At 39.4% G+C, this 23,037-nt stretch overlaps 1 protein-coding gene across 1 annotated transcript; it reads right to left on the minus strand.

The window, feature by feature from the left end:
- Positions 1-17,342: 17,342 nt before the first annotated feature.
- Positions 17,343-20,092, minus strand: LALBA (lactalbumin alpha). The gene is made up of 4 exons (XM_020977215.2): positions 19,897-20,092; positions 18,801-18,959; positions 18,215-18,293; positions 17,343-17,660 (listed from the first exon to the last, which is right to left on the minus strand). Exons 1-4 carry the CDS (start codon positions 20,027-20,029, stop codon positions 17,609-17,611), a joined length of 423 nt encoding a protein of 140 aa, XP_020832874.1. The 5' UTR covers positions 20,030-20,092; the 3' UTR covers positions 17,343-17,608.
- Between the last annotated feature and the right edge of the window lie 2,945 nt (positions 20,093-23,037).

Below are 23,037 nucleotides of genomic sequence, written 5' to 3' on the forward strand. Positions count from 1 at the left end.
GTTAGTATAAATTGTTCAAGAGAATGAACGAGCTTCTGCTCACTTCATTTTGCATCAACTCTACAAGTCTTCCCAGGTTCCTCTGATATTCTTATCTTTTGTAGCACAATAGTATTTCACTACATTCCTATACCATAATTTGACAAGCCACTTCCCCAAAGGATAGGCAATCAATCACTTAGCTTCCATTTCTTTGCCACTATAAAAAAGCACTGCTACCAAATGTTTTTGGACATATGGCACCTTTTACTCTTTGTTCCCTTTATATGTGTAGTAGTGGTGTCACTGAGTTAAAGGGTATGAAGAATTAAAAGAGTTTTGGAAGCATAATTCCAAATTGTTTTCATTGTTACTGTCTCCAGCACCTAGCAAAGTGTATGTCACCTTTACTTGGGTCCAATTGGTATCCTATGGGACTTTTTTGAAATTCTGTAAAAGATCTTTCCTTTTCTCAAAAGAGCTGTTGCTGTTGAAAACTTTGAGTGTTTTAAGATTTTTTTTTCATTTTATTTTTTATTTTATTCACTGCTTTCCGAACTTAAAAACCTTTTTTGGGCTAGAATGCTCTTGCCTGCTGCAGTAAAGTTTCCCAGATGACTTTCTCTGGGCGACCTTTTCTGAATGTTGTTTGTCACGCTGTGTCCTGACCTTGCACGTTTATGAATCTGGAAGGAGTAAAATATTCCAGAACCCATGTCTTGGATTATCAGCCCTAGAAATGAGAAGAGTTTCTAGGGGTTCTTTTTGAGGCCAGGCTGGTTCCTCAAAAACTCATTATGGAGAATTTCCAGAGACAAAGCCTTATAAGATACGGGGTTAGGAGGCTGCTACAGTAATTTCAAATTTATTGGGGAACAGATCCCGATTGCCTCTTATAGGTGCTGCATTCGCCAGGACAGCCAACATGAAAGAAGTTGCCTTAAGCAATTCTGAAGACTGGGAAAGGCCCGCTGGCATCTCAGGTTCCTCCTGCAACTTTAGCTCTTGAGATCCCTTCTGATTTCAGTTTCGGGCGCGATCTCGGTGGAAGTGTTCACACTTACGATTTACCAGGATTGGAGAACGTCGTCGTCCAAACCAACTGCTTGCCCGCGTCCTCTTCTTTAAATTGTGGCGGCGGAGGCCGAGCCCCTTATATAGGCCCCAGCTCGACGTAGCAGAACCAATCCGCTCGCGCCGGCCAGCTTGTCTGGCAGCTCAGCGAGGCCGCTTTAGTTGTGCTTTTTCGGTTTCTCCCGAGGCTCTTAGCACCCTCCTCGGGGTTTCTTACGACCCCCTTTTAGTGTCCCCAAATCCAGGACCTCTGCATCTTTGACTTCCCGAAGGGTTAGGATGAAAGGCGTTCAAGAAAGCGGCAAAAAATCAGAATAAGCAGAGATTTGCTTTCTTTTTTCAAGCCCTCTTGGCTCAAAATTGGCTTTCTGGGGAAATTCAAATGATTTTCCTCATGTTGAAAAAGTGAAATGAGACCCTCGAATATCAAGCTGAATATCCGTCTCAAGCCTGGAACTGGAGGTTCTCTGGCTGGGGTGAAAAGCCCCCGAGAAGACACTAAAGAAACACACAAATAGTGCATAAGTGAATTGTCATTGATTGATTCTGTGAGGTCGGGCTCCCTTCGCCTGAGGATTGATTCTGTGCCGTCGGTTTAGCGACTATAAAGAGGTGGAGGTTATGAAAGTGAGAGGCAACTTCTGGGAGCAGGCGTTTGGAAAGATGCCTCGCGGAAAGAGCAGAGCTGCCCACAAGTCAAGAAGAGTCTTCAGCCTTGGCAGATTGAGGCTATCCAGTTGCATCTTTGGGGTTACCAATGGCTTCAGGATTCGTAAGGAGGCTTCTCTGGCTGTCCTCAAAACTGAGCTGGGAATGGAGAATGGTCATATGAGCGACCACAGCCATATCAACAGAGAGGTCAAAAGCATTGTCAGCTCAGGAGCCCAGCTACAGGTCACTGAGTGTGAAGTTTCCTCTCAGAACAGAGTTGGAGTTGCCAAGACTGCCAAGCCAGGAAGAAAAGGAAACCTGAAAAGGGGAAAGTGCTCAGGGCCCAAGAAGGGTCCTGGAAATAGGAAATCTGCGGCCCCTGAAGAAGATTGCAAGCCTGAGAAGAGGGAAAAAGCAATAGACAAGCAGAATGAGGATTAAACAGAATTAAAGAAATCAGTCTTCCCTAAGGACTGAATCTTCCTAACCAAAGGCTCTTCTCAGAGCCACCCAAAAACTCATGGAAGAGCCAAACCTGTTTAGTTACTCTTATTTATTCTCTACTTCTGGAGAAAATCTTGAGGACAACTGGATTATTTTTCCATAACAAAAAATATGGGAATAAGGTGAGTTGAGGCTCATTGTATTTCAGGCCTTGAAAGAAGCTGTATATAGCTAATGCCCATCTGAATAGGTAAGAACATTATTTAACTAATATTTTGAAAAATGAGTCAATTCCTGAGTTTCAATAGAATTTTCACCATACGAACTAGCTTTCCTATTCCATTTTCTTGTTGGGAGCCTTCAGAAAACAAAAGAAACTTCCCAATGGTAGGACAGTAATATCTGGGAATTATATGACATTTTAAAGTTGAATGTTTTATATGCTTTATCTCGTTTGAGACAACAATCCTGTGAAGTAGGTGGATGTTACACATGGAGGAAACTGAGACTATGAGAAGTCACACACGGTTACATAACTGGTAAGTATCAGAAACATATTAGAACCCAGATCTTCCTAACTCCAATTCCAACATACTAGTTCTAGGCCTTAATGCAGTATTAAAGAGCCCTCAGAATTAGGTTGATTTGTACAGGAAAAGGACAGAGCTGATTCTGTTGTGAAATGTTGTATGTATAATGCTGTGACTGGCACAATTTCATAATATCTGACTTACGGTCCTTATAACTCCTTATTTTGCATATAAGGTTATAACATTGCATTTTAGAATTTTGTAACTATAAGTGCTACCTACACATTCACACACATACACATTTATAAGGTAAGGGATTTGAACCTGTGATTTCATTGATATAGGAAACTCCTAGATGAAGAAACCCTCTAATGCTCTCTACCAGTCAGGTCAGCATGTTCTCTTTAATTTATAATCTTAGAGCGTTAATTGGAATACTAAGAAGCAGCAATGGTTAGAGGACTAGACCTGGACATAAGAAGTCCTGAGTCCAAATCTGGCCTTAGATACTTATTAACTGTGTGATGGTAGGCGAGTCACTCAACACCTCATTTCCTTATCTATAAGAGGAGCATAATAAAAACACCTACTTCCAAAGGTTGTTGTGAGGATAAAATGAGGTCATATTTGTAGAGCCCTTAGCACCATGCCTGTCACAGAGCAGGCATTTAATAAATGCTTGTTTCCTTCCTTCATTATGTGACTTGCCCAGGATCACACAGCCAGTGTGTTAGAGGCAGAACTTTAACTTAGGTCTTCCTGGCTTTTAGGGGCCAGTTCTGTATCCACTAGGCCATGCTGCCTCCCACCCACATTTATGCATAGCTAATAAGTCCTGATTCCATTGTTAGGAGCATAGTGTAGTAGAAGTTTAATCTCCCTCTCTTATGGAATCTGAGTAGTTCACATATATAAATCCCAAGGAAAATAAACCATAAGGTCTCATTTAAGAGAAAACCCATGGCCACAAATATCATATAAGCTAGAATGTGAGAAAGGTGAAGGAAGAAATTAAGATTTTTTTTCTTTTACTAGACCTCTGATTTCAGCAGTTTAGAGAACTCCAATGAGTAATTTCTGCTACAATATAGATCAATACCCTCTCTCTGCAATTTCTTGCCCAGAGGCACTGATAAGTTAAGTAACTTGCCCAGGGACACACAGGGATTTTGCAGAAGCCAGATTTGAGTCCAAGTCTCCCTGACTGAGATACTAGCTCTCTTTTCACTAGGCCAGCTAGCAACTAGGGATTACAGGTTTGCAACATCAAGCCAGGTTACCAGCTGCCTTTCATAAATGGCCAGAGGAGGCTTACAGGAAAAGAAGGCTTGCTGAGGTCCTCAGATTCAGTTCCCCAATTGTGTCCCACAGTTAACCTTCAACTGTCCCAAGGCACATAAATAAAATCAGCCCCTAAAGCCATTTTTGTGCTTTATGAACACCCACATGGGTTGTTTCCCACACCCTCAGCACCAGGCTCACCAAACTAAGAGAACAGCTGAAATAATCTGTGCTAATGACAAGGGTAAAAAGGTCCTATTTTCATAATTGTTTCTCGATTTTTTCGAGGATATGCTCTGTGGTCTTAATTTCAGGTCAAGAATGAAGGGAGGGTGGTACATCACAGATTAGAAAGATTTTTTGGAATAGAAGTGATATCATTTGAATCATGAAATATACTACTGTACTAGTATGTAGTACTAATGGGCAGTTAGAATTTTGTAACTATAAGTGTTTTTCTTATGTACTATGTATGAGTACCACCAACTAGCTGAATCATCTTAAAGAAGTCTTCTCAGTATTTCGTGGCTTTATTTCCTCATCTGTAAGACAGGGGTAATGTCTGCCTTATGTACCTCATGTGACTGTTATGAAAATTATCAAATCTATAGTGTTAGGGTCCGATGGCTCAGGCAAGGAAGACAATAGTCAATTTAGGAGCCACGCATGCGAGGCCCTGGGCAATGTCATGGACCGTCATTGTCCTGTCTCTGCTTCTATATTCAGTCACGGGTAGAGTCCTTGGAAGTTAGAGCTCCTAGTTTCTGTTTTCATCTTGCCACTGGAATAGAATGCAAGTCTAGAGCAAGTTTCTAGTCTACCATCCCTCCTTATCTCAGTTTTCCCTTGGGGGAAGAAAGGGTGCCATGCAACCTGATTTCCACTTGAGCCATTTTGGTCTTCCTCATACCCCACATAGAAGGCATAAAGTGGCAGAAATAACAATGAGAACTCTGGGTGTCCATTCCACAGTTAGAGTATTGTGGGAATATACCTCAGAAACTACACCAATTTATCAGAGTCATGTGATGATTAGGCTTCTGGCTTAGGCACTGACCATTGGGACCCTTTGTTCTCTTCATCCCAACCACCAAAAGTCAATATGCAAAGGATTTGTCCTTTACTTCTTATAGCATGAGAATCAAGCAATAGAGAAAGACCAGAGGAAGTCTATGTAGGAAGATTTGACTGGTCCTAATGGCCCCTGAGAAGTTGGGGGCAGTTTGAGGACTTCTCTAGAGATTAATTTTAGGGAAGAGGCTGACAAAGCCTAGTATAGTCCAAATCCCTCAATACTTCAGTACCAGAGTGATCAGATCTCCCCTTCCATCCCTACCTCTCCCTCTCCACAATCTTAGACCTCCCTTAGCAGTGGCCAAGGAATCCTGAAGCCTTCACCCTCATCTTCAATTGGACACTAGAGTTCTTGTTTCTGTATTCAATCTTGTTAAAGATATTTGGAATTAATTAAAAAAAAATTTTAAAAGATATTCCATAGGTTAAGATGGAGGAAAGACTGTGTTGCAATGTGGATTTTAAGGCCTATACCTGGTCTCCATGACAATTTGAATCCCATTTGTAATATGCAATATTACATATATTATATCTCAGGATACAGAGGGATTTAATATAAATACATAAGTACAAGAATCATTTATCCAATAGATAATTTGTTGAAGGATATGAAAAGGAAATTATGAAAAGAAGAAATGAAAACTATCAATAAGCATATGCATTTGTGATCCAATTCATAATAAACAGAAATGAATATATATATATGTATATATATATACATACATATATATGATGTGTTTCAAACTCCTACCCCAGAGAATTTCCCTGTACCTTTACGCAGGTGTACCAGGCCCAAGCAGTTGAATTTGGAGAACTGATTACCTCTGTGCTCATTTCCTCTCCTTTGCAGGAAAGAAACACACCTGGATAGGGGCTGGGACTAGACCACTTGGCTTGGGCCCCCACCTGGAAGACCCCAAATCCCATATCCTTGACACTTTCTCCTTAACTGTGGAATATTGTCCTGTGCTATAGGAAATGACAGGACTTGGGGAGGGAACGTTAGACATAATTCCCCTACTTTCAAGGTATGGGGTATTACTTTCTCACCTCTGATCTCAACATCTTCCTGAAGCTGAAAAACAAAAAAGTTTATCAGTGAGGGTGGGTGGATTTGGGGTGAGTAGAAAGAAAAAGGGTTGGGAAAGGATTTTTCTGTGCCTTCCCCCAGCCAGTGTTCACAGTGTCAGAGTTGAGAATTTCTACCTATGAATGAGAGTAGCCTATCTAGTTAGCATGACCTTCAGAGGAAGGCTGAATTTATCACTGACCATCACTATCAGTTACAAGGACATGGTGCAGCTAGGTAGTGCAGTGGACAGAACACTGGCCCTGGACTTGGGAGGACCTGAGTTCAAATGCGACCTTAGACCCTTGACACTTACTTGCCCAACAAAAAGTTACAAGGACCTTCACTTTTTTTGTTTGTTTTGGTTTTTTTGTCCTTTCTGCTGTCAGGGTCAATCCCTCAGCTGTTTTCCCTTCTCTGGCCCCTTTTTATGATCCTCACTGGGACAAAACAGTAATAATTAAGAAGCCTTTTTTGAAAAACTATCTGCCCAGTCTGAGCCCCAGTGTCACTCCTTCGGCCACCTGAACTTGGGTGAGTCAGCTGGGCTGGTCCTTGTTTGCAAGGGTGCTCTAAGACCTGGACGTTGTGTCTGCCTAGAGGGCATGAAGTGTCATCAGAAAGGGGAGAACAAGCCTTTGCTTCAGCATTCTGACATGGTAGGGGAAGAAGGAAAGATTGATTTCTCTCCTCCTCTGATAGATAGCTGCCAGACCAGCACATGATACCTTGTAGCACAACTGTCCTCCGGAACACCACACACATCGCACCACCAGGGTTTTGTTGCTCTTCTCTTGAAGCCCATTCTAATAACGGCTTTTTGGGGGAGGGATGCTTTGAGATGTTCCTGATGAGGAAGGAAGTGGGCAATGCCTAGATTGAGCTGCTGATTCTGTACAGCAACAACTTTTGGAAAAACAGTCCAAAACCAGGCTTCCTCCAATATCGGGCTGGAGATTGACTTACTCATTATGTTTCTCACAGACTCCAATAATATTAAGGAAGTATTTCTATTTCTTGCCATGAAACCAGAAAACAAAGATAATCCATCAAACACTAGCATTCTTGATGGCATCTTCATCACCTTCTGTTAGAGTATGACATCCTTATCTTCTTTGACCTTTGAAAGGTAACTCAGAGCCAAAAAGATGCCTAGCTTGTTTCTTGTAATCTGTTCAACTTCTACACCACATTCAATTCAATAAACATTTATTAAGCACTTATGATGTCCCAGACACTGTGATAGGTGCTGGGGATATAGTCCCTGTTCTCAAGGAGAAACTCTGCAGTACAACTCAGTCTGGGATATTACCAAAATAGGAAAGAGACACTGAATTGCTTGTTACTTCTCATCACCAAATAAATCACCAGTCTTTTCCTACTCTTAAAAAAAAAATGAAGCCTTCTGCCAATGCTGTCTCACAAAGCAATGGCTTCAACATCCAATGAGGTATTCTGGATAGGAGAGATGGTATCTGAGCTCAAGGTTAGCTTAGGGGCAAACAATGGACCTGGCCCCATCAACAGTGTCTATACCAAGCAACATCTATGCCAACATAATAAATGCAGCTGGCGTAAAAGGGTTAAGGCTTTGGGGAGACTGGTTAAATCATACGAATGCTCAACTCCTATTATATACCCTGTCCCATATGACTTCTTAGACTGAATCTTTACTGGTATAAGGAGTTTCATCTTAATCTCTTGGACCTTGGCATCAAATAAACACTGGTACTAATATGGTTTGGCCTTTGGATTGTTAATTATTTACATCATGATTTAGATTTTTCTCTTCTTCCCACATAGGTTATTGCTTCTCCCTGTCCCACAAGTTGCCCATTAACCATGGGCAAATGTAGGTCTGCCCCTGGCGAACTGTTATAGAATGCTGGTGAATTCTAACGTGAGACTTTTTTTTTTCCAGATATTAGCTTTTCTTCATGAATTTGGGAAGCAGGAAGAGAGAGTATCCAAGAGAAGTAAAAGTAGCAGAGAGCCACATTACTAAAAGTTTTTAGAGAAGCCTGATGAACCAGAGAGAAGCTACATGAACAACCTTTGAGCATAGGTTCAAGAAGGCGAGTATAAAGATGAATATAAAGGCCAAAAATTATGTGAGCCAAGAAATATAGGTTTTAGGAACTCATTCCTTTTAAAAAGCTGCTCTAGAGAAGTATCATCTTTGAAATTAGTATTTACTTTTAATTTACTTAAGTTTTATACTTAATTTTAAAAGGATCAAAAACAAATGGAGATATATGTGTGAGTATGTATACGTTATACATATATGTGTGTGTGTGTGTGTGTGTGTGTGTGTGTAATTTTGAATAGTGAACTGCCATATTGAATTTCAGGAAAATTACAAACTGCAAATTAGAGATGAGAGACCTTGACATACTACATTTAATTACAGGCCAATTTAGTTTCTGAAACCTAAAACTACAAAAACCAGTGTCAATTTGTAATAGCTTTGTGAATCTAGAACAGGAGTTCATGTACTCACATACATGCATACCATGGACCTCCATACTTGGTTCTGGCCATCATCCATTGGGTATTCTATTGAAGTGAAGGCAGGATTAAGGAGTGTCACATGAACTCTCCCTGAATTATTTGGAATTGAATACTCATGCTAAGTCACTTCAAAGTCTCTCCCACTCTGGCTAATCCATTTTCAACTCATTATACTTTTTATGGGTCTAGGTGAGCAACTTGTCCAGCTAATAGGGTCTTATAAGACAACATAAAGGCCCAACTTATATTAGGTTCCATTTCCTTTACCAGGAATCAGGACAGTCTAAATTCAAATCCTGGCTCAGCTTATTAGCTGTGTGAACCTGGGCAAGTCATTTATCTCAGCCTCAATTCCCTCATCTGTAAAATAAGGATAATAATAATAGAACTACCTCACAGGGTTGTTGTGAGTGCCAAATGAGATAATATATGTAATGCACTTTGCAGACTTTAAATTGCTATATAAATGCTAAACGTTACTATTATTAAGTATTCTCTGGTTTGTCTTAATCCATCACTTTCATTAGTGCACTATTCCATTTTATGGTATTCCTAAAGCATAGATCTGACAATGTTACATCCCTACTCAAAAAGCCACTAGGATCAAATACAAACTTTTCTGTTTGGTATTTAAAGACTTTTATTACCTGACTCCAGCCTACCTCTGTGGAATTATTACACATTATTCCCCTTCTATCTCCTCTCTCCACGACTTTGCACAGGCTATTCCCTATGCCTAGAACACACTCCCTCCTCACTTTCACCCCTAATAATCCCTTTGTAAAGTATACTGCCTCTTGAAGTCACTTTTCATGTGAAAGAGTTGATCAGAAGGACAGGAAAAAATGTATTAGTGTAAAGAAAGATTTATTTTTATTGTCAAAGAATGTACAATATTACCAGTATAAGGGATAAAATTTTTATGTTTAGTGCAAGTGGACAGAGAACTTTTGTTTTATTACAAACTGTGAATCTGTGTGTGTGAAGAAACACAACTTTAAGTTGGAATTAGGACAGTTTGGGAGAGAAAATGACCTGTGGTATTGATTAAAGGACTTGGGCCTCTTTGTTAACAATATGAAGTGATGCCTCGCTTGTGTGGGAACAGTTTAATGCTATAAAGAGGCAGAGGAATATAGTTTATTTATTAAAAACTAGAGAAACATAAGTATAAAGAAACACAGTTTCAAGGGCACCAAAAATGAGAAACTACCACGCTAAGAACTACAGAGCTGGAAAGCCTGATGGTATGCCAACTAATTTGCATACAAATGTTTTATTACTAAAGGGGGTTAAATTTTTTTAATGAGAAATCATATACACAGTTGGAAATGGAGGTATGATTGGAAAAAAGAATGTTGATGTGAAAATGATGATGAAAAATTTGAGGAGCTGTGACTTTTTAAGTAAAGGTGAGTCATGAGTAAAAGATGAGTTATTGAAAGTCAGGAGGTTCTCATTTAAGCCATTTAAGAGAGAACACCAGAAGACTAAGAGAAGGGAATGGGAACCTGTGAGTAACTTAAGACACAGCAGGGGGTATAAGAGCTGTTCCCTTGGAATGAGGGGAGGTAATAGGAGTTCATTGGAAGAAGACTTCAGCTGAGTGATTCTTACTGGTCAGGAAGAATTTATTTCATTGGCCAAAAGCTCCTAAACTGCTGCCTAAATGTGAAGCTTTTTGTATAGGCATTTCGCTCTCTTCTGCTGCTTCTGGATTCAGATGGAAGAGCTAAGGGACTTTGGAATAGTCTAGTGAGCTGGTCTGAAGTGAACCTGAAGTCTATTGCTCACTTCAGAAGTCAGAACCTGACTTGTGTTGTGATTGGACAGCTCAGTATCCAAAGGAGTAGATCACTGGCTGGGCTTGTCTATGTAAGCCAGAGACATCCACTTGGATGAGTTTGGAAGTTATCCAGCTTAAAATGGGGCCCCATGCCTTGGGGTCCTGTACTTTGGGGCCTCTATTCATCATAAGCCAAAAAAATTATGATTAAAAAAAGAAATATGCAGAATAGAACAAGGTAATCATGAATGACCTACCTGCATATGGACTGTATTGTTTTGGATATGGGAATGTGTAAATTTAACTGGCAATTTGTGTTGGTTCTAATTTGGCTCTTAACATTGTTGCAAATTAAAGAAATTAAGACTAGTCATTGAAAAATCTTATTCTGGTCAGATGAACTTTTAGTTTTGCTCTACCTAAAAGGGGTTTTTTCTTTATATTTTGTCTATGGATCTGTCTTATCATTTTGTCTGTGCTTGTGTCTTTGTAAAATGTAGGAAAATCTTTATCTTTCGTCGTGTTTGTGTTGTTTGTAGATTCTGTTACCTTGAAAGATTTAAAATGCAGCCAGCCAGGAAAACTTCTAAGGGCTGTAGCCAAAGAATTTAGAGCACTGGGAAAGATTAATGAACTTTCATGCTTGAAACAATTGTCCCAGTAAGCAGGACTAACTCCCATTTTAGGCTTTCCATGGGAGATTAGGTTTTAAGAGAAGAGAAAAGGAAAAAAAAAACCTGCAAAACACTTTTTTCTGTCATTTCAATATTGGCCACATTGGAATTACAGAAATAAAGTCAGTAAATCAAAGTTTGTAGAACTGCTAAAAACATCTTGGTAGATTTTGGAGGTTTGGAGATTAATCATTGAGGAGTTTGAAGATTTATCATTTTTAAGATTACAGGGGAGAACTCCTGAGACTTTGGGTAATTCTAGGAGCTCACTCCCTTCTGAAATGTCTTAGTGAGTTTTGGAGTATCACTCTGTAGAATTTGTTTTAAGGAAAAATAAAGATTAAATGTTATAAAAGTTTAAAGTAGATGACACTTATTTTTTTCCCCCTGAAGATGGATAGGTTCATTGTTTTAGGGCAATGAAGGAAGGCAACTAGTTTGGAAATAATACTAGAGTGAAAAGGAAATTGGTAAACCATTTGTACTTTATAGCAACTACTAGTTAACCCTTCCTTGACCGTGAAAAGAGAAAAGATTGTTTAAATCAAAGATCCCTTATGGCCCACCACCCCCGCCGAGAGACTTTTATTCTGTTAACCCCTCTAATCTCAGATCAGGTTCCCAAATAAAGGTGTTGGGGGAAAATGCAGGGAAGCTTGAATTACTACTTTCTAGTTGCAGAAATTTATTAGCTGTGTAATTTTTTTTTTCGGTGAGGCAATTGGAGTTAAGTGACTTGCCCAGAGTCACACAGCTTGTGTTATGTGTCTGAGGCTGGATTTGAACTCAGCTCCTCCTGACTCCGAGGCCAGAGCTCTATCCACTGAGCTACCTAGCTGCCCCTAGCTGTGTAATCTTCAGCAAGTTCTCTTATCTCTGTTTGTCCCAGTTTCCTGAGCTATAAAGAGAAAAATAACCTTTCAGGGTTGTTGTGAGGATCAAAATGATAAAGTGATTTTAAAGTGCTTAAAATAGTGACTGGGGGGGCCCTGAAGTCAGGAGGACCTGAGTTCAAATCCGCCCTCAGACCAAACACTTGACACTTACTAGCTGTCACTTAACCCTAATTGGCTATAAACCCCCCCCAAAACCAAAAAACAAAGAGTGACTGGAATATAGTAATCACTATATATGTCTGCATACATATGTGTATACATATATATACATATATATATATATATATATATATATGTATATATATATGATTTAAAATGCCAAAGGTAATAAGATTAATGATTTTTACATGGGATAATTTGGAAATGCAATTAACTGAATTGATGTCATCTAACTGGTAATAAGTTTTGTTTCATGTTTTAAATACATAATATTATTTATGTTATTATTATATTTCTAAATTATCTTATACTATGAAATTTGAGAGACCATTGTAACAGAAATGCTGTCAGACAAAACATTTTCCCTTTTAATCTGGATACTGTTAGATTATGAATTGGACCTTTAAAAGGATGTGACCAAAAAAATGGATATTTGAAAATTGTTAAATGTTCAGTGAAGTATATTTTGTTATAAAACAGATAGTAATAGTAATAAATTTACTGTAATAGCGAATTTTCATTTGAAAATTCTTGCTTCTTATAAAAGTGTATAGGGTGGTTTAAAGATATAGCTTCAACATATTAATGATGACTCAACTATCAGTTATTTTCTATATATCTGAAGCCCTAGAATATGGTTAGTTTTAATTTATAAGTAAAGGATGAATGAAATGTTAACTGTGAGGGAAACATCAGGAAAGATATTCAAAAAGCCCTAAGTTTTGGTTAGTGAAATTTTGCTATTCAAGGTAAAAAAAGAATTGGGACTGTAATTTACTGTCTGAATTGTCATGAAGCCAGTAGTACAAAATGGCATGTGCTGCAGTCTGGGAACTGCTAAAGGTGAATGTCTGTTCCTGAAAAAAGTTTTGGGGATGACTTTGACCTGGCCTAAGGTAGGATCCTCTTGACTTTATTCCCCATTTTGATATTTCCTTTCTGAAAAGGAAATTTCCTCACCTGATTAATCCTGAGCCTTGTTTTTAGCACCCTGTAACTACATGATTAGCTATCAGATATGACTCATGCATGGAATCAAACAGAGCTAAGAGAATTTTCCCACCTGTTATGACATGTAACATTGTTATAACTATATCCATCTTTTTCCTTTTATAGAAAATTTCTATAATCAAGAAATTTTGTAAGTACAATACTAAATCTGTTAAATAATAGATACTGGAACATCTCTGAGTTACTATGATAGGATGCAAGTATAAACATCTTGCAATTTTAACCTGCATTTGTGGTCAAATTATAATGTAAGGATGATATCCTCCTAAATGGGAAATGGTTAGACAAAGTAATAAGAGAAAGATGTAATATAAAAATTTTTTAAATAAATGGAATAGTAAATTTTAAGGAAGAAACAAGATTCGACTGTCTTCTCTAAGAACTGTGTGAGGATGTACATAATTGACTTCCAAATTTATCTATCATGGAAATTCAGGCTTTGAATATGTTTTAGTAATAAGTTCTCAAAATTGGATTAAGTATTTTACACATAAATTGTATTGATAATAGTAAGGAAAGTGACATTATTTTCCCATTTTTATAGTATCTGTCTGATAATTTTAAAAGGCAGAAGAACAGGTCATAAATGAGCTTCCTAAGAAAAAAGCAGCAGGACTAGGAAGACTTACAAGTGAATTCTATCAAACATTTAAAGATCAACTTATATTAAATAAATTATTTGGAATGATAGGCAAAGAAGGGATCCTACCTCCTTCTATGAAACAAATATAATACTAATACCTAAAACCAGGAAGCGTAAAAAGAGAGAAAGAAAATTATAGACCAATTTCATTAATGAATATGGATGCAAAAATCCTAAATAAAATATCAGCTAAAAGATTACAATAGTGTATTTAAAAGATTATATATTATGACCAAGTGGGATTTATACCAGGAATGGTTTAACATAAGGAAAACTATTAACATAATTGATTATATCAATAATAATAAAAATCAATAGATGCAGGAAAAGCTTTTGATGAAGTACACCACTCATTTCTATTAAAAAAAACATTTGAAAATATGGGTATAAATGAGTTTTTCCTTAAATCAATAAAAAAGCATGTTTATCTAAAACCATCAGAAAGCATTATTTGTAATCGGGTTAAGCTAGAAGCCATCCTACTAAGATCAGGTGTTAAACAAGGATGCCCACTATCACCAATATTATTCAGTATTGTAATGGAAATCCTAGCAATAGCAATAAGAGAAGAAAAAGAAATAGAAGGAATCAAAATAGGGAATGAGGTAATAAAACTATCTCTTTTTTGCTGACAATATAATGCATCAGGATTCCTATATATCACAAACAAAACCCTGCAAGAAGAGATAGCAAGAGATAGCCCATTTAAAATAACTCGTCTGTTATTATCTATATGCTGATGGTTCTCAAATCTATCTAGCCCTAACTTCAGGCCTGGCACTCTATCCACTTTGTGACCTAGTTACCCTGTTTATGTAATACAATGGCATATTAAATATCTAAAAAAAACAACGAAACAACATTCCAACTGAAAAACACCATGTTAATTATTAATGTCTACACGTAAAGAATGGCTTATGTAGACTTTGAACAAATAAGAAGGATATAGTTAATAGACTGTATGAAAGAAAACATTGTAAAATATCAGCACATCTATTTGCTCGGTTATCTTAGACTTCTGTTTCTTCATATATAAAATGAGGGAGTTGTGATAAGCATTCTCTGTTCTTTTCAAGCTTTAAGATGTTATGATTGTAGTGGAGTCTTTTCTAATTATAGGGGCGGCTAGGTGGCGCAGTGGATAAAGCACCAGCCTAGCAGTCAGGAGGATCTGAGTTCAAATCCGACCTCAGACCAAACACTTGACACTTACTAGCTGTGTGACCCTGGCAAGTCATCTAACCCCAATTGCCTTACCTCCAAAAAAATCTAATTATAAAGGTACCTAGGCAACCTTTTTCAGTCAAGTGATGTTCCCATTTCCACAGGTTGTCTTAGTATCAAAGGGATGGACTAGTTTTCTATTGTAAAAGGTTGTTTCTAGCTTGGAGAAGAGAAGATTTAGGAAAAGTAAGAAGACTTACAAATCTTAATTATCTTCAAGTATTTTAAGGGCTGTCATGTAGAAGAGGAAGATTTGCTGTGCTTAGTTCCTTAAGGTAGCATTAGTAACAATTAATGAAAATTGCAGAAAGAAAGAATTGACCATATTATAAGTATATGGAATTGAGCCTTAAAAGCCCAACATTTAACTAGAAAATAAGGGTAATGAGATGTTTCACTATAAAAATGTGGCCATGTCATGTGATCTCTTCATGAGGTACAAATAAGTCCCTTGAGTAAATTTAAAAGAGAGTAATAAGATAGGATAAACAGTAATATTCCATTCCCTGTCATCTCCTTTCCCCCCACCCTAAAGTGACCTTGAAAAGTCAATGCAGGTGGAGTTAGGAGGAGAAAATGAACTCAGATCTTCTCAAGATGTGTAGGAGACACCAGAAGCTGAAGAAAGGAAGGCCATCAGAAACTACATGGAGCTGGAAGAATAGGAAGGCAGGCAGAAGCCCCTACCCCAAAGAAAGTCTCCCAGGTGACTCGGGTTGAGGCTGTTGGGACCCATCAGCAAGCTTGAGAAGTATTGGGACAGATGAAGCTTTGCTGAAGCCTGCTACTAGACTAGAGACTCCAGCATGGTAATATTGTGTCTCCCTTGGGCCCTTTCATGGGGAAAGGAGAATAATCATTTATTAAGCACCTACTATGTGCCAGGCACTGTGTTAAGTATTTTACAAATAATTTCTCATGGAAGCCCAAAACCTTTCTCTACAGGCATAGGGAAAGTGTTTACCATTCTTTGTTTTAGATGGTTACTTTGTGTTTATAAATAGCATTTACCGCAGGTCTTTGCCACTCTGGTTGTACTTATTGGAACTGCAGCTGGGAGGAGGTCTGAGGAAAAGAGTATTGTCAGAGGAGAAAGAGAAATAGATCTAACAGTGATGTGTTTTGTCAGAGTGCTATCTCTGGCTGGGGGACTGGAACTGAAAAATAGACAGAGAATTACAGATCCTTTAACACAATGCGCCTAGAACATGGAGAGTTTATACCAGGAAACTCATTTAGGTGAGCCAATAGTAGGGTGGATGGGGGACAAATAGGAGTAGTTGAATAACCCTGCTCACCGCACCTCCCCAGCTCTGCCACACAAGTAGAAACTACCTAACAATTAGTCTTATCCAAAAATGGATGAAGCACCATGACACAGAGGATAGAGGGCTGGTTCTGGAGTCAAGACAACCTGGGCTTAAGTTCTGCCTTTGTCATATGCTGGCTGTGTGATTCTGGCAGACTGTTGCCCTCTCAGTGCCAGTGCCAAGCAACTCTCTGAAATGACAAGTTGCAGCACATTTGTTGATCTGAATTAGTAGAAGGAGTTTCCTCCCTGTCTATACCAATGAAGTCATAGGTCTAAAGCAAAAGCATATTGACCTGTTTTATCAAGTAGTGAGTCTTCCATCACTAGTGGTCTTCAAGCGCCCTGAGTTCCTATGTGATATCAACAGAGGCTAGTCACCCACAGGTACCTGGGAGTAAAAAGCTCTGAGAGATAGTCCTAACCACTTCTAGCTGAAAACAATAAGAAACTGAACTGGCCTGCCCCTTGAGGGCCAATAGAGAGAAATGGAGGATGTGCACACAGGAGGTACTGACATTGACCAACTTTGATTCTTGACTATTTCTGATTAAAACTTTATAAAGTATATGTTGTAAATGTCCTCAAGTGAAACTCAGCAGAAAAAGGATCAATTGGAAAAGCCAATGGGGTGAGGGCCTGAACCCTGATACTTTGTTAGATGGTGCAAATATGTTTGAAAGACTAATGTAAGAACATGGCCAGAAAGGGATGAAAACATGCTTGCTCTAAGAGTTGGAAAAAGACAAGATCATGGCAGATACTCTAGAGTGCCCTCTAATGCTGACTGATGTGTTACCATAAAGCCTGTTGTTTAATCTGCCCAGGGAATAGCTCACTCACACATCTTGTAGCCCTAACAGGAAGTTTAAAATCTCCATCTTTCTTATTACAGTTGCAGTCCTTTTTACTCCTCTTTACTTAACAGAGATGGAAAATAGCTGGTGAGAGGAGTTGTGCCCATCCTCCCACCCTGTTCCTCACCCCTTGCCTGGGATCCATTCCTCCAGTAAATATATACAGCCACTCAGACAGAGACATTTTATTCAAGACAGAGAGTGAAGTATCCCTAGTTGCTATGGAGGAAGTGGCCTCAGGGGAACAGTGGGTGAGGTGAGAGTCCACTGAAGTAGCAGCTCCTCATTATAGAATATGATGCCCTTCATGGTGCCTATAGTGTCATTCTTTGCTGGGAGGCAGGGCATACGGGTCTTAGAGCAAGCAGCTTAGAGTCACTTAATCCAAGGAGAAGGTTCCAGAAGAAGAAATAACGAAGGAGAGAACAGCATCGGGCTAGCAGCTCCACTGGTCCAGGTTCTCACGGCAGAATGTTTTATGGGCCTTCCTAAGAAAGGAAAGAAAGAAGCCAACCTGATTAGCAGCCCTGATCCAGGCCAAGAATGAGGGAAGAGGAAGCTTGGTGGGGGTGGCTGTATTTTGACGCAGCACTTGAGTTCTTCCCACCATTATTGATGGGGAGAGGAAGTGGGATGGGGCTAATATAGTATCTAATCCCAGATAGTATCTAATCATGGTCATGGCATCACTGACAAGCCTTTGAGCCACAGCCTAAGGATATTCTGGAGTTATAGAGGACAGTTGAATGATGATTGACACTCAGTTTGGGGTTAGGATCAAGGTCTGAGAGTGAGCAAGGAGAATAACGGTGAGGGGAATAGGTATAAAAATGGAAGAAGCCATGTGAAGGGAACCTGGTTCTCAGCTTTCTGGCAGGGACTCTATGCCAGATGTTTTGGTGAGTGAAAGCTAGGATGACTAGATAAGAACTAGAGACCTGAGACTGTTATATTATGTTCATCTTAGATCCCAAGGCTAGGAGATCTGGGGCCAGATTGAGGGGAATATTTAAGGCAGGTCAGTGATGGAGGTGTGTTTTACCAGTAGTCAAGTCTTTCAGGTAGCTGCAAGATCTTCTTGGCACACATAATGTCATCGGTAATGTCATCATCAAGGAGTTCTGGCATTAGGGAAGAAGATGGGAACTAAAGAGTGTTGCTCAGAAAGATGAACCCTCCCCAAGTTCCTGTTACTGGAAATGGAACTGGAATCCTCCCGATTAGAACCACCCCCAGCCTAACACTGGTGCCACCTTGAGACTTTGTGTTTGATTTCCTGTCCCTACACAGGGAGTGTATCCAATGCTCTCTGGGCAAAGAGAATATTCAGGGACTTTTCCAGGGAAAGAGCTCAGCCTCAGGAGTTGATGTCACCCAAGAAATGAAATATGTCAGTTCCCAAGTTTCTGACCAGCTCTTCTGCCTGCCTCTGAATCTTGAGACCTTAGCTAGGAAAAATGGGGACAGTGACAATATAAAGATGGTCCATTCAAGGCCCACGGTTAAGGCTAAGATCCCACCAGCAGTGTAGGCAATGATGCAAAAGAGAAGACCTCCAAAACTGCTCAGAGGAAAGATACTAAAGACCAGGGATTAAAAGAGCAGGAAGAAGGTATGAAATTACTCACTAGAGCAAAGAATGCCGCAGACACTTTTTGCTACATCTTCCTCCTTTTCAGCACACCAGCCATTGTTGCTGATCTGGAATATTCCATATTCTTTGTTGCTGTTGTTATTGACTTCAGCTTGGGTGCTAAAGCCGCTGCTATGGAACATGGTACAGATCACTAAGGGAAATAAAGTGAGAGAGGTGAGACAGACCTGCAGACTGGACAGAGATGGGACCCGGAGGCCCCCAGGCTAGTGAAGGCAATTCAGTAGCGGAGGAGCCAAAGGGCAGAGGTCAGAAAAGGGGTGTACACAGAGAGGAGAGAATGGACAGAGAAAAGGGAGGAAGAGAGTGAGGAAAGAGATAAGGAGAGGGAGGGGAATGATTAATAAGTGGATCAAAAAAAAAACTAGGTAAGGTTTGGAATAGATCACCTCTGATATTCCTTCCAACTGCAAGTTTATGATTTGAGAAGAAGAGGAGAGGGGAAGGGAAAAAAGAAGGTAAGGGAAAAGGAGAGGTAAATAGGAAATCTCTTGTAAGACAGAATAGTAGGAGAGGAAAAGGAAGAAAGAGAAAAGAGGAAGGGAAGGGAAGGAAAGAAAAGATGGAGAGGAAGAATAGGTAGAAGGCAAACAGAGAAGGAAATTAACTAATGGGGATATCGGTGACAATTTGCAAGGTCTACAAATGGTTTCATTTGTAGACAAGAGTCATGATATAAATAGTTAGATTATATGGCTTTTGACATCCCATTTCAACTAGAATCCTATAGCTGGGATAACTATAAAATTATAGCTGAAATCATTTCAACTGTAATTTCAACTATGATTAAAAAGAGAGTTACAGAGAGGCAAGGAGAAGATGGAATTAAATAATAGGGACATTTATGATCATTTGTAAAAGATCCGAGATTTGGCCGAGGGTTAGATTAGGTGGCTTCTGGGGTCCCTTTACAACTGCACTTCAAAAGTTCAGAGAAAAAGAGGAGGAGAAAGAAAAGAGGGAAGAGGGGGGTAACTAATAACAAGAAGAGAAGAAAAAAGGGAGCAGAGAAGGGAGGAGAAGGAATAACCTTAAAAAGGGTTGAAGAGAGACGAGTAAAGAGAACTCACGTTCAGGCAGAGGGATATCTTTGTCGATGCCACGTTCTCTCAATATCCGGGACAGTTCACATTTCCTATAGTCTTTGGCCTGGGTGGCTGGGAGCGCAATGCCAAGCAAGATCAGAGGGAGCAGAGACATCATCCTGGCTGCTTCAGGGGTCTGGAACGTGGAATCACTCGGAGCCACCTGCTTTTATCCTCATCCTGTACCATGGGGGAGGTGGGGAAGAGCTCAAGTCACCTTGTTAAAAAAGGCACTGCCCCCAGGAAAAGGATAGTGGAGGAACTGATAGATCAGCTCTCTTTCCTAATACTTTCCCTATCCCAGCCTCACCCACACTAGCCCCATTCTTCACCTCTGAGGTACCTTATTTCCTCTTGGCCTCATTCTCAGATCTTTGTTTGTTGTAGCTTTAGTTCTAGGAATCAGGGCCTGCCTACCTTGCTACTGAAGGTAAGAAAGCAGGCCCCTAGGTAGACATGGTTGATAGAAGGGTAGCAGGGAATACTATAATCTCGCCAAGAGATCTCTCAGTTCTCTTGCAGTGCCCCAGTAGTGATTCCTAGTCTTCAACAAAGCCTCATTTTGTACCTCCTATCCCTAATTCAGGGCCCTCTCTGTTTCAAGGGAGGGAGCCTCCGCTGAGGACAGGGAAGAAGGCAGAGGAATCATAGAGATGTAACTCTCTATTATTGGTAGTTACTGGACAAGGGCAAGGTCTAGGGAGCCTGGAGTCTTCACTCACACTCTGTGGTCTAGCCAAATTGGCCTGTTGACTTTTTGCAAAACTCAAAATCCTATCTCCCACCTCTGTGCCTTTGTAAAAACCACACCCGAAATAAATCCTCACCTCAGTCTCCTAGACTTTTTAGTTCCCTTCCAAGTTTATGTCAGGTGGTACGTCATACAAAAAGCCTTTACTCTGGATTTATATTGTATATATTTGCATTTCATTATCTACGTATAGTTATATTGCCTCTTACATCTCAGATTGGGAGGCAGTGTGGTGACGGAGAGCCAGACTTGGAATTGGGAAGACCAATATTCTAAATTCACATCAGTTTAATTACTACCTGGATGACCCAGGCCAAATCACTTAACCTGTTAGCCTTAGCCTCCTCCTCTGTAAAATGGGGATAATAAAAGCACTGCCTAATAGGGTTATTATGAGGATCAAGAAGATGATAAAACAGGATAATAAATCTAAAGCTAGAAGGAGCTTCAGTGGTCACTCAATCCAACCCTTTCATTTTACAAATAAGGAAACTGACACCAAAGGATATTAAGTGACTTGTCCAAGGACACATATATAGTTAGCATCAGAGCTATTATATATATATGAAGCTTTTTGCAAGCCTTAAAGTATTTTATAGGTGTTAGCTAAGAGTAGGGACTTTTTCATTTTTGTTTTTGTATCTGCAGTGCATAGCACAATACCTTGCACAAAAATGATCATTAACACATACTCATAGAATTAATTTAGTAGTTAGTTACCTGAGATTTGAGAGGTAGTATTATATAGAGTAAAAAGCAACCTTTAAGTAAGAAGACCCTAGAACCTAGTTCAGTTCTGCATTTTACCAATCATTATCTGTGACCTTGAACAAGTTTTATTTTTTTAATTTCTCTGAACCTGTTTCCCTAGCTACAAAATGGGATTAATAATCATGTCATGTGAAAATAAGAGCATCTGGAAGAACTCCTCAGTCGTAGGGAATCCTTCTTCTACTTGGAATCTGGGGTTGATCTCCTACACCACAGTAGCAAACACCTTTGTTGAGCACACGCACATCTTCCTGTTCTATGCTTAGTCTTATAGTCAGACATTAACTTCAAGAGTTGGGATAAGGACAGGAAATACTATTAGAGAAGATTTTTTTCAAAATGTATCCAGGGTAGGCCCATAAAAACACAGCTATGATCTTCCTTGACTTCACTCACCACCACACAACATGCCACCAGATCATCAGACATTGCCAAAGACAGAATCAGATCAAAGTCACTCCCTGAAAACAGTCTCAAGATGAAATTCTAATTTGTGTACCTCTAGGAAGAAAAGTAGTGATTACTAAAAGTCAACATAGCTTCATCAAGAGCAAGTCATGTTAGACTAGCTTTATTTCTTTTTTTGATAGAGTTACTAAATTGGTAGAACAAAGAAATGCTCTAGACATAGTGTATCTAGATTACTATATAGAGGATACAGGGCCAGTGTTAGACAACAGCTATCTACATTTCTGATCACGTTACCCATATTTCAGTACAAGATGGGAGAGTTGTGGGTTAGATGAATAAGGTGACTTTAGAACTGATTGAATAACTGAACCCAGAGAGTCATTATTAATGACATTGTCAATTTGAAGAAAAATCTCTAGTTGGAATCCCATGATCCTTTTCTGTTTAACACTTTTTTATCAGTTATTTGAATTAAATTAAATTATTAAATATTCAGATTACAAAAGATTGAAACAGATAGTTAACATATTGGCTTAGAGTCAGGATCCAAAAAGTTCTTGACAGATCAGAATAAAGGACCAAACCCAAGAAGATTAAATTTATTAGAGGTAGATGTAAAGTTCTCTACCTGGGTCAAAAAACTCAATTTTATGAGCATGGGAGTCATGACTAGACCATAGTTTACATGAAAAAATATCTGAAGGTTTTAGTAGATTGGCATGTGTATTGTGTACATCAAAAGCATGTTTATGGGGCAGCTAGGTGGTGCAGTGGATAGAGCACCAGACCTGAAGTCAGGAGGACCTGAGTTCAAATCCGGCCTCAGACACATAACACTCACTAGCTGTGTGACCCTGGGCAAGTCACTTAACCCCATTGTCTAGCTAAAAAAAAAAAAAGCGTGTTTATGCACTGAAAGATCAATATGAGCAAAAAGTGTGATATAGCAACCTGAAAAAGCTAATGCAAACTTAGGCTTCATTAAGAGATATATGACTTCACAGAATATGGTCACATACCTGAAATCTCAGGGTCTGGCAGCATGCCTGTAATCCCTGCTACTGGGGAGACTGAGGCTAGTAGATTGGTGAGATTAGGAATTCTGAGCTGCAGTAGGAATAAAGACAATCAAATGCCCTTGACAAGTCTTCACCCACATGATGAGAGTGGGGTGAGAGAGAGGGAGGAGAACT

This window comes from Phascolarctos cinereus, unplaced genomic scaffold, assembly GCF_003287225.1.
Source record: "Phascolarctos cinereus isolate Bilbo 61053 unplaced genomic scaffold, phaCin_HiC Scaffold_1;HRSCAF=81, whole genome shotgun sequence".
Taxonomy (NCBI): Eukaryota; Metazoa; Chordata; class Mammalia; order Diprotodontia; family Phascolarctidae; genus Phascolarctos; species Phascolarctos cinereus.